Genomic DNA, 16,338 nt, shown 5'->3' on the forward strand with positions numbered 1-16,338 from the left:
CACCGTTTCCCGTATCCCCTCTCTTTCACCACTCAGCATCATTCGATTCGTCGTGATTCGTTCTTTTCACCGTACCGGACAGTTTGAGAGAGCGAATTCTCCGGTTCGGATTTGGATTCGGGTTTGAGTCTGCGCTAAAGTTATATAGCGCGCCCACCTTTTTCCGCCGCAGTCCATCGATCTCAGCGTAAGTGTTCGCATCGCTATTCGTCGACGCTCTTTCCGCTTACGGGTCACGGTTTACGGTATACGATTTCGATTTCTGCGGTTCTCCGGTTCGCAGCTTACGATTACCATTACGGGTTACGAACGCCGCCTTACAATAACAAACTCGTGCTGAATTTTCGCACTTTTTTTGCGGACCACTTTTTTTTCTGGTGTGATGTGCTGCTCAATTAACGTTTATTATATTTGAAAAGTTAAAACTTGTGCGCCCATTTTTTATCAGCCCAAATAATAAAACGAAATAATGGCCTGATCGCGAAATGCGGATTATAAAAATCTGCGAAATTAATATAAAAAAAAAAAGAAAGAAAATTCAATGTAAATTGAAATAGGGGAAATATTTGTAAATTTAAATTTAGTTTATGATGTTTTTATGAGATTAAATTTTCATTAAAAAATCTAGTACAGTTCTTGGGTTTTCCTTAAGGAAAAATTGTAAAAAAAAAATAAAACGAATTCCTTTGCTTTCATTTCCTTATAATCTTTTTAACATTCAGTTATTATTTTTAAATAATCCACTTTAACTCTTAATAACTTTAATTTTTTTACACAAAATCTTGATTCAAACTATAAGTACTGTCTCTTCTTTTTTGGAGGGAGACCCAAGTAACTTCTCTCAATCGCGCGGTTTATCTTATCGGTATTTGGGCATATATAGAGGTATAGAGTTCTACGGGCAATTCCGTGGGCCTGAAGTCAGTTCCAGTCGCGAACCCAGCAGATCCACAGACCACAAACGAAGGCAACCGGAACCCGTCTAGAATCTCGCCAGCAGAGCCAAAAAGAAATTAAATACAAAACAATTATTTATACACATTTAATTCACTTTCGGTTTGTGATTCCCCCCGCGCATACCAAAAATCGCGTTAAAGGCTTTTGTTTATAACAAAATTTAAAGGCGGCCAATAATCATCATCGAACGGTTTGGAGAAGAGCAGAAATAAGAGGATCGAAAGAAAAGAAGAAATGTGCAAAAATTAATTTAAGAAATGATTATGATAAGTGATTGAGAAAATCGATGGAAAAAGTTAATGGAGGGCAGGCAGGAATATTAATTTTATAATTTAGTTAAATGAAAGCAATTATTAAGGGGCTTACATAGGATTGATAGTTAGTAGATACTTCTTTAGGTTTTATTTTTTTCCTTACTTAGAAAGGCCAGTTTTCTTTATATTTTAAGAACTTATAAAACTATTTTCTAGTTTTCTGTTCGATTTGGCAGAAAGTCTGCTAGTTAATGAACTTAAATCTAAACTTTCATGGCCTTTAGATTCTTAAACTGTTAAATAGTTTTTCATGTTAGCCGATTTCCCATACGCTTCCTGCTCGAAAACTGAAAAACGAATGATAATCTGAGGAGCGCAGATCAGATAAGATCAGCTTAGTTCTGCTCACTTGAGAATCTCATTTATTACACGTTCAATGTGGGTCAATGAAACAAGATCATGATTTTTCACAAACCCAACGGCACTCGTTATTATATATATACTTACGTATATATATATATATATATTTGTAACCGATTGCTGATAAATACACCGTACAATTTCAATTAGCATTTAATCAAGCCAAGAACTTGCCTTGGCATTTGATTGTCAAAAAAAAAATCATAAACTTAAATAAAGACCAATCCATGCCGAAACCAGAGGCCATTGAAGTTATGGCCAAAGGGGCGGGGTGGGCTTTACAGAAGAAGGAGGCGGGGTCGGTCGGTGCTAACACACTTATCTGTGTCACCTCGATTAGTCGTTAAAGTCGTATACGAAAAAAAAAACCAAAATGCACTGAGGAAAATGTATTTGAAGATGGGAAAAATAGAAGGAAAATGATGTTGGTTTTGAAGTTGTAGTAGTTAAGTTATTAAGAGGATTAACCGATTATATTTTAGTAAGAAAATGTTTCAATTATTGCTTTTTAATCTACTTGTATTATTTCCATTTTATTTTTGTTAAAATTACATTTTTTACCAGTCAATTTCTGGTTATAACTTTTAAAGTTACAAGAATTACGAGGGCATTCCACTTTTTCATTGATCATTTTGAATCAATGCAAGATTATCTTATTTTTCTGAGTATAAACTCAGATTCCTTTGAGTTAATAAGGCTAAAAAAGAGGCTGTTTAATTCCTTGAGACCTTGCGGAACTTGCCACTCAAAAGGGCTTTACATTCCTGGCCAAAAAGTAAAAGGGAACCCAAAACAAGAATCTCAAAATCGTGCAAATGGAACTGGTTCTTCCCATGTCGAACTCTAACTGTAAAACGAAATGATATAGTAAAGTTAAAAAAAAAAATGAACAAAATATATACCAGGAAGTAGTCGAAGGATCGAAAAAAAAAAGAAAACACGTTTCAAGATTTTCAAGGCGCCTTGGCGGCCAACGAAACCCGTTTTGGGAAAGGGAAAAATAATGCATTTAAAGTAAAGTAAAGTTCCCCCTCCTCCATCGATTGTCATCATAATCATTGTCTATATAAAAAGCAAAATGATCATTAAACCATTGGCGAGATCTCCTTATTATTTCTGCCTTCTCGTCTCGTGGACTTTGAACCGCGCCGGCTATTAAAGAAGATGTTTTTTTTTCATGCACAAACAACTTTTTTTTTTTTTTTTTTACATCGTTCGGTTTCAGTTTTCGGCATCGAGTTGTAAAAAACAAGACAAGATATACAATAAAAAAGATAAAAAACCAAATGGACATATGAATAAATAAATAAGCGGGCGCCAAAAAACAAAAAAAAAGAGGCGAAGTGCCGAAACAAAACAAAACGAAACAACGCATTTTTCAACCTGTTTTACAAGCGTTTTCTAAGCGCTGAAAAATGCTTTAAAAATATCTTCATAAAACCAAGTTTGTTGAAGAATTTTTGAGCTATTTTCCCGCTTTAAAAATTTACTAAGTTTCTTTCTTTTTTCCAATACAACAAAGCAGGCAGATTTATACCTAAAAAAAAAACTGCAAAAACACTGAAAAAGAAAACATTTAACAGCAAGCAAAGAAACAAAACACAAAAAACAAATGTACAAAGCCAATCCAAAATTATAAAAGTTAATTTATACAACAACAAACAAAAAAGAACAATTAAATGTGCCAAGAATATTAACCAAAAAAAAAGAAACAAAAAACAAAATAAGGGAAAACAACAAAATCGATGCCTGTAAACATATTTGTAAAATACACTAAAAGCACTTATCCCAAAAAGCGAACGAGAAGTTCGAGGAGAGAGTAAGAGAGAGAGTGAAAGAACACTGAGCGAAAAACAAGCGAAAAGCAAATGAATTGGAGTTAAATCAATCAATCGAACAGTGTCCAGTGAATCAATCAATCAATCAAAATGCGCTTCACCTACAATCAGTATAAACATTACGAGTCCGGCTATCGGATTCCATCAAAAATGCATAATTTGAGCCATCATAATAACAATAATAATAATAGTAGTAATAATAATGGGGGTGCCCACAATAGCAACAACAATAATAGTAATAATAACAACAACAATGGCCATCATTATGCCCATCACAACAACAACAACAATGGCGGAAACAACAACAACACCAACTTCCAAGCCTATCAGCATCATTACAAAAGTAATTTCGGTAAGAGAGTGTTAAGAAATGTATAAGATGATAGTAGAATGTGCTAAAAATGGTTAAGCTTAGATCTGTATAGCAATGATTACTTCAAATATGAATAGACTGTCTATAGCTTTTGATCTTTTGCTGGAAAAACTCATATCTATTAGCAAATAAGTTAATCCATAAAAACTAAAGAAGTTAAATGTTAAACATTTCGCAAATGTTTTGCCTAGAGAAATCACTCCTTTTAACTTATCAATTCTGATAAAATGTTTAAGTTAACCTAAAGTGGTATTCAAGAACACAAAAAAAACCTATAAATATGATAATACCCTAATATTTTCAATGAAATTGTGAAATGCCACCAAAGTTCTCCCATAAATATATCCCAGAAAATCCTTTTAGTTCGATCAAAGTGTTATAAAATGAATATAATTTATGTAAAAAACCAGCTGTTACTAGCCAATTTATTAGCTCTTGTCCTAAGCATTAAGCACTTGCAAAGCCAGACATCTAGTTTATAGATTATAACTTGTACTATCCCAACATCCAATGCTAATGGCTGGCTTATCTATGGGCAACAGGCCATAATTGCTTTGAAAACAAATCTCTCTCGCTGGGCCTCGGTTTTGATAACATGTCATAATCATTGAATCGATATGGTTTTTGGTTGTTGTTTTAAGTACGCCAGGAATTTCCTCGTCGCCTCTCTAAGATCCAGAGCCAGAAATATCGAGCTAACCAATCTTGAATTACGCTATAGGGGCGCCAGTTGTCGCTGGTGATTCAATATATTCCTTTTCTCCATATCTCGTTTCTCGCTTCTCGATTCTCAGTTCTTGGTTCTTGTTCAACGCTTTTTATTTTTCTTTTTCGCCAGTTGCCAAGTTTGGCCAGCCGATAAGATTACAAAGCAGCAACAATAACAAAAGAAAAAGCAGGCAAAAACAGTAAAAAACAAGAAGAAACGCTATAGTCGAGTGCCGCGACCATAAGATACCCGTTACTGTTTTACAAAATTTTAAAATATTATTTTGCTAGTGGAAATTCACAAGGCGCCACCTATTGTCAGAGGAAGTATGTTGAGTATGCTTATAGTGACGTCACTGCCCATGTGGAGCCTTATAACCTTAATTTCTTCATAAATAGCGAAATAATGTTCCGATTTAAAAAATCTTTTGTAAGTCGATAGATATTAACAGAAATAAGTTACACAAGGTCAAACGAAGGCATTCATAATAATATTATAGACGCCACAGCTTTCCGCGGTTTGTGGGCGTCAGAGTAGGCGTGGCCGGATGCAACTTCGTGGAAAGTTGCAAAGGCATCTCCTAAATACGTGATCCTAAACAAAATTATGTAGCTCTTATAGTTTTTGGGATTTTTGCATTTTTGGTTGTTCAGGTTTTGTGGGCGTTAGAGTGGGCGTGGCTTGATCGAAAAAAAAACAATTCGCATTGGGAGCATAATAGAAACCTACATGCTTAATCCGAACTTTCTATCTCTTATAGTTACCGAGATATCAGCTTTTCTAGAAAATCCGAAAACCGTCTTTTGAGCCTTGTGGGCGTATGGGTGGGTGTGGCCGGATAGTAGTACCACTATAAGATGCGCTGCCATTTAAAGATTATACTTTTTGAATTTCAACTTTCTAACTGCAATAGTTCCTGAGATTTCAGCAATTTTAGTTTTTGGCAATTTGTGGGAGTTAGAGTGGGCGTGGCAGGATGCTGTAATAAACTTGCGCTGTCCCGGGACCTCAAGAATCTTCATGCTTAATCTCAACTTTGTATCTGCTATAGTTCCTGAGATCCCAGCGTTCATACGGACGGACGGACGGACGGACGGACGGACGGACGGACGGACGGACGGACGGACGGACGGACGGACGGACGGACGGACGGACGGACGGACGGACAGACGGACATGGCTCAATCGACTTCGCTATTGATCCTGATCAAGAATATATATACTTTATAGGGTCGCAAAAGCTTCCTTCTATCTGTTACATACTTTTCAACGAATCTAGTATACCCTTTTACTCTACGAGTAACGGGTATAAAAATATATAAAAAGCCAAGAGCCATCCAATCAAACACCGAAACACTTGACCAACCCGCTAATTGGATGGTGACAAATGAGATCAGCAAGAAGAAGAAGTGCCTGCAAGGGGAGGCTTTGAGAGGGTTTAGTTAGCCTCAAAAGTGACTAAAATTGCACTAAAACGAATACTAAAAAGCAAGAAAAACTGCACTTTTCTTATATTTAAAGAGAAATTTCAATCAAACAAATTGCCCAGACTTTTCATTTTCATTTCCGTTATTATTTCACAGCCATTGACCAAAGAGGCTCATCTTTCACAATACTAGTAATAGGAGTAGGAATAGGAATAGCAATTCTAGACTGCCTTAGTAGAGAATAGGTCGGAGCGGGCAGAGGGCAAGGCAGAGGTACAGTGGGTCATACAAGTTCAATACACTTAATTCATTGCTTTTATTGACAATCTGTTTTGGGTTCACCTCAGCCGCCGAAGCTGTTATTTCGTCTGAGGAGTCTGCGTTTAATTATAGAACTTGCTAGCTAGCAAGACAACCAACATCTGTGTTTAACTATCCAGGTTGATTCTCTATACTATGCTACTCCCTTCAACCTGGATCGCCCTGATCTCACCTGAAAAATATATTAAATGAAAGGCTTTTTTGTCAGCCAATCAAGTGCAAAGTCTCTAGTACTAGTACTAGTATATCTAGTACATCTATATAACGTTGATAGATAGATGAAAGTGACTTTGGTTGATTGTCATATCGTTAACGTATCCATTAGTTATCTGTAGTATCTGGGTTGTTGTGTCTGTATCTTGAAGATGAGTGAGCAGTTTTTGTCAGTTGGAAACAATAGATATAACCACCCTCACCCACTGATCATCCCAGGCAGCGGGCTCTTATCTGTGGTGTTATACCAGGTAAAGCCCATTTAAAAGGGGTTCCTCCGTTCTGTGGGTTCTGCAGGTAGGCAAGCCCAACATAATAAATGTTTGCTTGGCTTGTTTGTTTGTTTGATTTCCCTCCAAGGTTAGGCCAAAAGGGTGCGTTTCTCCTTCTTTTTGTATTTTACTTATGGTATCATAAAAGCCAAGAGTCGAACAGATTTTCTCACCTCCCTAATTTGTATATATAGATATATATATATATTTACATTTATATATATATCTATTTTTTTTGGAGCGCAACGCACGTCACTGAGGGATCTTCGTAATTGGAGATCAAAGTTTGTTTGCTTTCGTTGCTGCTATCAAAGGCGCTATTGTTTGCCCGATTCTTATCTCGTAAATTAGCTCGTAATTGTTTAACGATTTTACCGGAATTAAGGAACGGAACATAGTTTTCTTTTTTATTTTTTGAAAAAAGCAGATTTCTCTGGAATTAAATGGATTTCGGAAAGAGCAAAAGAGGTTGTTCAAATTTTAGTTCTAGCAAATATTACGGGCTATACGAGCTATTTATGAGCTAATTTTAGGCTTAAGCAGAATTATGGTTTCTTATTTGCCGACATTTATTACGTTTCTCACTTCTTGTTATTTGTTTAAACTTATTTTTTAAGGTTTTACTATGGGAATTTGTTGGTGGTTGATGGTTAAAGTTGATGAAGTTGGTTGGTGTATAGGAAAAGTGGGTTGGTGTATAGGGAAAGGTGTAATGTGAGTTAATAATGTTAAGATCAAGTTGTATTTTATATTAAAATGAAATATATATTCATTCTTATACTAAAACTGAATTTACAACTTAAGTAAGTTGGTCTTAAACCTCCCTTGATGGCTGCTGCTTTTCTCACCATTTTCTGCCTTGCCTTATGGTTTCCCTTTCTTTTTGCCTTCACTTTAGCCTATCCCAACAAAGTTTAAACCTTTGTATAGGGCTATATAAACCCAAGTATTCCCCCCTTAAGATATCAAATTTTGCATTTCCATTTTAATTAACTATTCTTCTGCGAAATAAACAACTAAAGGCATTCCTTCTATAAATCAACTTTTGTTTTTTTTCTGTTATTAATAAATAAATAAAGAAGCGCAAGCCAAATAAACGATCGAATAATAAAGAAAATTGAACGACTGTGAAGGAGGAGGAGGAAGTGGAGGTGGCGAAGGCAGGGGAGCGGACCAGAGCTAATGGGTTGGGTGTTGGGTTCGTTTGGTTTGTTTGGGTTTGTCGTCTGGCTTCCTTATCAGCGAACTCCGGCCCATTGTTCCGCTGCTGCCCATGATAATATACAAACAAAACAAGACCCAACCAGATGATATACATATGTACTTATAGAAAAGAACTCCATGTAGTGCAAAAATGGGGGGGAAAAATAAAAAATAAAACAGAAAATAACGTTGAAAGTGCGACGGCGACGACAACGACAACGGCAACCACATTGCTGCTGCTGCTGCTGCTGTTGAAATTGAAATGGAAATGCGAATGCGAATGCAAATGGAAATTGAGCTTCAATTGAGATCAACAATGAAATGCAGGAAAACACAGTAGCCTCACTATGATCATCAGCCATGATGATCATCACATCACCCAAGCTGATCATCATCAACAATGACAGCTGAAACTTTAACTGAGAATGAAAATGAAACTGCAACTGCTATAGCGATTCTATGCTGCTATATCCCCCCAACTATACGGAGCTCAGTTCTCCGGGTTGGCACTCTCCGGCGGAGTTCAATGCACCCCATAGACGTCGTCGCAGCAGCAGTAGCTGTAGCAGTAGCAGCAGCAGCAGCATCTTTATCAGTTTCCCCATGGCATATAACTTGCAACTTGCAAACGGCGACAATATTTTCTTGGTCCGCCTCTATCTCGGGTCTTAATTCTTTTGTGTTCCAATGAAGCAAAGTACCATAGCGGCTTTATGAAGCTGGAAATGAGGCGATCAACTGGGGAAATTCAGTTTAACGCGGTTCCAAGTAGCAGAAATCTCATCTGATACTGAAATATATCTTACGGTGGTTTCTTTCTATAACTTTTCTTTTAGTATTAGCATTTCCATAATATAGATTTGATCATAAACTAATCCTGATGTATCTATAATCTTTTCCAGGCATGAGGATGACCATGTCCACGAATTCCACAATGAGTGCGCGAATACATCGAAAGGGATTTCGCATACCCTCGAAAAGACAGCCGGGTAAGGGACTGCCCGGCAAGCTGCACACCATCACCAGGGTTAGTAGAAAGTTCTTAACTAATTACTAATAAATAATATTCGTTCCTTAAAGAGATCTGTTTTCTAAACTAATCCTATTTAACCCCGTCCATGACCCTTCCACAGGCGGGTCCTGGAAAGATTGTACCTGGGAAACGAATACCACAGCGACCCCATCCCCCGCCCTGTGACAACTCCAATGACAGCGGTCTGGGCTTTGATCAGCACACGGAACTGAGATCCTCAGCGGGAGCTGGGGGCGTGGCCGACCCGGGGGCGAATGGTGGTAACTCAAGTCAAAGGACCAATTTGCTGGTCAATAGTGCTTTAACCAATACAGTGGCTGCTGCAGCGGCCGCAGCAGCTGCTGCAGTGGCTAGCAATACGTTGCAGCAACATCAGCAACACCACCAGCAGCAGCAGCAGCAACAACAGCAGCAGCAGCAGCAACAACAGCAACAGCAGCAACAACAACAGCAGCAACATTCACCGCAGCAGCATTTAATACGAGCGATACCTGTATCAAGGTGAGTCACTGTCACTTGCCCCGATATCTAGCTATATATATGTATAATATTTAAATATATATATATATATATATGATACATGGCCCACCCCCCTCGCAGTCTCTAAAATCTTCATCTGAGTTCATGCGCAGCCGCAACTCGAGATAATTGCCAGCTCATGATTTCATTTCGTTTTGCGTTTGATTCATGGTTTCGAGTGAATGAAAATTGAAGAAGGAAAAACACCCACACTCCAATGCACAAACTCACACATGCGCGCGCACACACATTTAAGAGGTCTAATTAGTTTTGTTTTTTAACTAAAATGTAGATTTATTATTTAGCAGTTAAAGGGTTTTGGCTTGTCCTTTGAGGAAGATTCTTTGGAAGTTTTCAGCTAATCACAGTAATACCCATTTGCCTCACTACATTATACACCCTCTGGTAATGATCTTTATATAAATTTATATAACCTATAACTTTTTGATATATTTTACATCTTAAACTATCCCTTAGAGCCAAGAAAATAGCTTTAAAGTTCTGATAATAAGATCAGAAGATCTTAAGCTTAAGCTTAATATTGATTCCCATGATTTCTAGTTAAGAATCAGCTTCTTTTGGCTTATTTAAATATCGAATTGCCCCTTTTGTTTATGGGTTGGCAAGGGAACATTGTTTATTTGTAGCTGAGGCCCCTTTTGGTGGAAAGTGTCTGGTTTGAGGCGCCAACAAAGTTCCTCAACTGATAGTTATATCTGCTAACTGCCTTTCAGTAGGCCCAAGTCATTTGCATCGACAGGAACGTGTGTGGTGGGCAAATATTCAATTAGCGAATTACAAAATGAGCAATAGTTTACTTTAAAAAGTGTTAAAAGGAAGTTAAAACATTAACAAAGTGTAAGATATATTATAATTGTAGTACTTTGCGGGAAAACGTAAACTTAGCTATTGATTTAGTTTGAAGATGAAAAGTTTGGCAATGACCTAAGGCAAAGCATCCTTAAAATCCCTTAGCAGTAGTCACTAAAAAATATACTTAAATTCCATTCAATTTGTTTTTTTTTTAGACTCTTCTAGAGACAGGTTCTCCTTTGTAGGTCATGGTGAATGCGTTTTGTTATTATTTGCTTAGATTCGACATGGATTAAGATTTCGATTTCGATTTCGATTTAAAAATGTTAAATTTTCATATGGATTTCACTATCTCTCTGTGTGTGTGTGCGGGCTCATTGTGTTGTTGTTGTTGCTGCTGTTGTTTGTGCCTTGTTGTTATTGTTGTTGCCATCTCTTGTAGTTGTTGTAGTTATTGTAATTGCATGCCCCTATCTGTGTAAATCGCCGCATTATCTTATCAGCTTATCAGTATCGCCACCAATTGCAAATTGCACTTGGGAATGTGAAAAAAAAGAAAAGAAAAAAAACCAATCAGGAGGCAAAGGTGGGTTAATAATTCAGAAGGTGCTTGGCTCTTGGGGTTGCCCCTTATCTTTGTGAAGAATCCAAAAAGGGAAAATCATGAAAGTGCTGTGATTTTTATGAGGTTTATTTAGGGCTTTCGTTAATTGCAGGGACAGGCATTAAAGGGTTAAGTGTTTTTTTTTAGATCTATCTAATATTTCAAGATTAATATTTATGGTTTTAATATAGCAGATTATTAATCTAAGATTATTAAAAGAAAACAGAATTTTCTGGTAGCCTTTTCATCTTCAATTGCCGTCAAAAAGTGTCTTCTAAAAATATTCTCGTTTGCTCCAAAAACCAAAGAATTTTAATTTTAAAAATAGTTCTGCCTCTTCTTATGTTAGCAATTACAAATAAAGTAAAGTAAAAATCATTTTTAAAATAATTTGTTTTTTTCGCAATATTTTTCCATTGTTGGTTTTTTTCACCTTTTTGGTCAGTTTTTTAGTCTTTTTTTTTTTTTTTTTGTTGATCTTCAAGATTTGCACATTCTTTGGCGGTTAATTTAATTTGCATATATTGAAAAGACGCATTTTTCCTCTGCATTCGTTCGGTGTCGATGTTGTTGGTGTCTCTCTCTAGCACTTTGGCCAATGACTTTTAGATGGAGATTGTTTTCTTGGCTCTGTTTGGAATGCTTATACGAACGAGATTACTTATACGCACTGTTGCCGCCGTCCGCTTTGCAAATCGTGCTCAGCTATTATTATTATTATTATCAATCAGCTGCAGTCTCAGTGTTCCGCCGTTTGCCCGATTTGGGTTAGGATTGAAGCGCAGTATCTGCTAAAGATTACACCTAATACGAGTACTCGTCGTATTATGGAATGCTCAAAGGGAAATTATGGCATGCGACGTCTTTATCAATTTTATTAGCTAATAGGTGAACGTTAGGCTTAAGCTTAAGGAATCTCTTATGGTTTTTTGTGCTATGAATATATAGCTTAAATCAACATCTTGCTATGTATATAGAGTAAACTGTTATAAGAACAGATTTCATTGACATAGGACGACGACTAGTTTGTGTTTTGATTGACTGTCAATTGAATGTAGTTGAGATGGGTTTTCAGGCAGTCTATACATATATTGATGAACTACAATTTCTGTAAATAATACAGGAAAATTGTTACATATTCAAATATCTTTATGCATAATTTCTGATTCTCGTAATGTCAGTTTTTCCTGGCAACTGTTGCGTTCTTTTGTTTCTTTTTCAACCTTCAACAATGTTATGTTCCCTTGATTTCTTCTGTCTTTTATAATCATATCAATCCACGATTGAGTTCAGTTGGTTAGTTCCCATCAGATCTGTTCAGTTACTATATATATTGTGTTCAGTTTTTTTAGATGCATTAAGCTGAGTGTCGATTGGGTTTAGTTCCATGCATCTTGACATGGCTTTTTCTAGCTGTTTTTCTTAGAGCTTTCAAACGAGATTAGGCTCTGAGTTACTATATCTGTCAAGATTAGGGATTAAATAATATCTAATACGCAATTATTTGAAAGATTTCTCATAAGTTTCAAGATTCCTAAGCAGTTACTTAATAACTAGGCTTAACCTAAAGAACTTTCCCAATTTGAAAGACTGAAAAACGATCTATACATCGATCTATATTCTATAATGCGTACGTGTGTGTGTGTGTGTGTTGCTGTTGTGTATCCATGTACATGAATGTCTGTATATATATGTTAACGTATAGATCGCGGCACGCCAAGAAAATGATGGGACACTATCTGGAGGATCTGGATCTGATATCGGCGTCATCCTCAGAGGATTCGGCCAACTCGACGCCGCCCGTCTTGGACGAGGATACTGGCTTTGTGAACGATAACAGTTCGATGACAGCCGGTGGGAATAGCAACTCGGATCCATTTGGTGGCGTCTTTCAGGCAACCGAAGCAGCTGTGGCAGCAGCAGTAAATGCCTTTACCCTGCAACAGCAACAGCAGCAGCAACAGTTTCAGTACAATGGATTGTTGTTGCAACAACAACAGCAGCAGCAGCAGCAGCAGCACCAACAACAGCAGCAGCAACATGCCTCTACTCACCAGCAGCAGCAGCAACAACAGCATCATCATCACCATCACCACCATCATCATCATCGCCATGGCAAGCATATCAAACGCAAGAAGCTGGAGTGCAACCAAGTGGAACTGGACAACGATGATGCCTGCAGCGAGGATGAGTTCATTCGCAAGATTGCCAGTTCGGTAACTGTGGCGCCTGCTGTGGATGCAACGCCCACGCCTGTTGCCGCATCACCACCTGCCACGCCCACTGTTAGCCTCCTGCCGCGAATCACCACCATCAGCAACAGCAACAACAACAACAACAACAATGAGACAAAGTAAGCGGCGTGTTTTCTTTTCTAGCTAAAAAGAAAACTCAGTTTGTGCCACAAAAAAAAAAAATAACTAAAAAAAAACAACAACAAAATAATGTTCTTTGGTAACTTTTTTATGACTAAATTCTTGGATTTAATGTGTGACCAAAAATTGGGTAAATGGCAGAGTTAGCAAGGAATGAGGAGTACTAGAAAAATCTATAAAAAAAATGATCAAAAATTGTTTATCTGTTTTCCAAAATATATCCCTAAGATTGGCTGTCATTTAAATATTGTATTAAATTCATATATTCCAAATTTATAACAAAAACTAAGCAATTACGAATGTTAAGGAAAGTAAATTTGTAGTAAAAATAAAAAACAGAGCAGAGAGTTAGTTAGATATTTATGATACCCCCTTTGATCCACCAAAAGTTTATGCAAAAACAAAGCTAACAAAAACAGAAAGCCCAAATAGCTGCCAAAAATATTCAAATGACTGAACAAATGTTTAAACAATAACTAGTTTAGCATTCAAAAATGAAACAAAAAACAATTAGAAAAGGCAAAATAATTATTTCGATGTTAGGATAATTGACTTTTTGCCCAGTGTGGCCACCAAAAACGTTTGTGATTCGCAAATAATTCACTTTGATGGCTTTGACTTTTGTTCTTTAATAATTGCTAAATGTGTGTTTGTTTCCCGTCTATCTGTATATATATTATATATGTTATGTACATATATATATATATATTTGTGTGTATTTGTCCGTTTGTAAACAAAGACGAGCAAAAATTTGTAAACAATTGGTCAAAGCTAAGATTTATTTAAACAAAACAAAAAAAAAACGAACGAACCCAGAAAAATGCAAAGTGCAGATAAATTCCCTTTTGGCTTTCCTTTTACTATATGTTCCATGTGCGTCAGTGTGTGTATGTTTGTGAGTAATTAACAGCATTAAAAAAAGTCATATATCATTCCATTTTTTTTAGCTCTAATACCTAACTAAATCTGCGTATCTTTGTATCTTTGTAGCTTTGTAGATGTATCTTTTTGTATTCTAAAAAAATAATTCATACCATCACAGCATCACAGCATCCCTTTTCTTTTTTGGCCAGCACATGTGGTAGAAAACAAACCATAAATCATTTAATCCAAATCAAAATCAAGAAGCCAGATTTCTTCAAACGGCGGACACTGGCCAAAGTTCAAGTACAAGCGCCAGATTTTTAACGATCCTTAGAAAAATAAATCCAGCCTTCCTTCGTTCGATCTTTTAACGATCGAATGGAAAACTTCGCTGAAAATTCTGAAATGACTAACGCATTCTCTTTGTTATCTAACTCGCAGATTCATCTCGACCAGAACTGTCACCCGAGTGGCCAATAAAAGGCAACCCACCACCCCCCTGAACAGCGTAGCCACCTCGAATGATGGTCAAGTGCAGTTGGAAATCATCTCACAGCCGGAACAACAGCATCGGGCTCGCTATCAAACGGAGGGCAGTCGCGGTGCCGTCAAGGATCGCAGTGGCAATGGTTTCCCCATCGTTCGTTTGGCTGGTTATGATAAGGGTGCCGTCCTTCAGGTCTTCATTGGCACGGACATTGGTCGCGTGGCGCCACATATGTTCTATCAGGCCTGCAAAGTTGCTGGCAAGAATTCGACGCAGTGCAATGAGAAGAAGGTCGACGGTACCATGGTCATCGAGATCGATTTCAAGCCAGAAACGGACATGACCATCACCTGCGATTGCGTTGGCATCTTGAAGGTGGCTTAAACATTGAAATTTACTTTTATTTTTACTAACTAACTAACTTAATGGCTTTCCTTTTCCCATTCCTCTAGGAACGCAATGTGGATGTGGAGCACCGCTTTCCGGAGCATCTGGCCCAGAAGAACAAGAAGAAGTCCACCCGCTGCCGAATGGTGTTCCGCACCCAGTTGACCCGTGACGATGGCACCACCGAGACCCTCCAGGTCTGCTCGAATCCCATCATCTGCAGTGAGTACTTAAGAACTATTTAATTTTTTATATTTTTTAAATTAATTTAATTATTTTTGTGATATATAGCTCAACCACCTGGCGTGCCGGAGATCTGCAAGAAATCGTTGAACTCATGTCCTGTTGATGGCGGCCTAGAGCTGTTCATCATTGGCAAGAATTTCCTGAAGGACACGCATGTGGTGTTCCAAGAGACTTACGACAGTGTCAATGGCGATGATCCGGCCACCGAGATAGCAGTACGTCAGCATCTTATCGGCGGAACAGCCGCCCTTTGGGAGCAGAGTGTTCTGCCGGACAAGGAGTATCTTCATCAGGTCAGTAGAGATTATCATAATTTATCGATATCTTTGATGATAACTGTTTGTTATATTCCCAACACAGACCCATTTGATTTGCACTGTGCCGCCATATCTACACCAGAACCTACTGAAGCCCGTCCAGGTCCAGGTGTCCATCGTCTCGAGCGGCAAGAAGAGCGAACCGCATACGTTCACCTACACGCCCAAGGGACAGTACACGACGCTGGCGGCGGCCAGTACGTTAAGTAACACAATCCACGCCCAAGGTATCTATTTGTTGACTAAGCGTTCGATTGCACCCAAAAAAAAAAAGAAAAGAAAAAGAAAAAAGAAAACCAACCGATTTACCAACCACAAAACTCCCAGCCGGAGATCGCGAATTCCGTTAGCTGTATAGAAATATATAGACATCGAAATATCGAAATTACAAATCACAAAAAAAAAAAAAAGAATATAAGCTACATATTGTGAGGTAGTCGTCAGGCTTAGGCAGTTATTTTAGTAAGAATTTTTAGTCTACCTTTTACAACTTTGAAGTTCCAAAGTTTTCGTTTTATTTAATTTATTTTTATTTTCTCAACAACATTCCAAAATTAGCTAAACTAGAACGATTACAAAAACGATAACTATAACGATAAAACATATAAATCGATAAGTGATAGGAAAAAGACAAACACAAACCCGATGATCTCTTCATGCGTTATTCTGCTCTTTCCCTTTACCCACCCCTTCTACGTATCTTCTAT

The 16,338-nt window shown here is 37.5% G+C and overlaps 1 protein-coding gene across 5 annotated transcripts in view; it reads left to right on the plus strand.

The window, feature by feature from the left end:
* Positions 1-16,338, plus strand: part of LOC108118350 (nuclear factor of activated T-cells, cytoplasmic 1) — a 42,520-nt gene that overhangs the window by 17,543 nt on the left and 8,639 nt on the right. For 2 of the 5 annotated variants that reach the window (XM_017230995.2, XM_017230996.2), the window contains exons 1-7: positions 3,313-3,821; positions 8,889-9,013; positions 9,120-9,520; positions 14,636-15,056; positions 15,134-15,290; positions 15,360-15,607; positions 15,675-15,858. In XM_017230995.2, the coding sequence (XP_017086484.1) occupies positions 3,560-3,821; positions 8,889-9,013; positions 9,120-9,520; positions 14,636-15,056; positions 15,134-15,290; positions 15,360-15,607; positions 15,675-15,858 (1,798 nt within the window). In that variant the 5' untranslated portion in view covers positions 3,313-3,559. Of the gene's footprint in view, positions 1-3,312; positions 3,822-8,888; positions 9,014-9,119; positions 9,521-12,660; positions 13,309-14,635; positions 15,057-15,133; positions 15,291-15,359; positions 15,608-15,674; positions 15,859-16,338 lie in introns of those variants that run through there. The other 3 variants (XM_017230992.2, XM_017230993.2, XM_017230994.2) reach the window with 3 other exon arrangements.

Source organism: Drosophila eugracilis, unplaced genomic scaffold, assembly GCF_018153835.1.
Source record: "Drosophila eugracilis isolate 14026-0451.02 unplaced genomic scaffold, ASM1815383v1 contig_124, whole genome shotgun sequence".
Classification (NCBI taxonomy): domain Eukaryota; kingdom Metazoa; phylum Arthropoda; class Insecta; order Diptera; family Drosophilidae; genus Drosophila; species Drosophila eugracilis.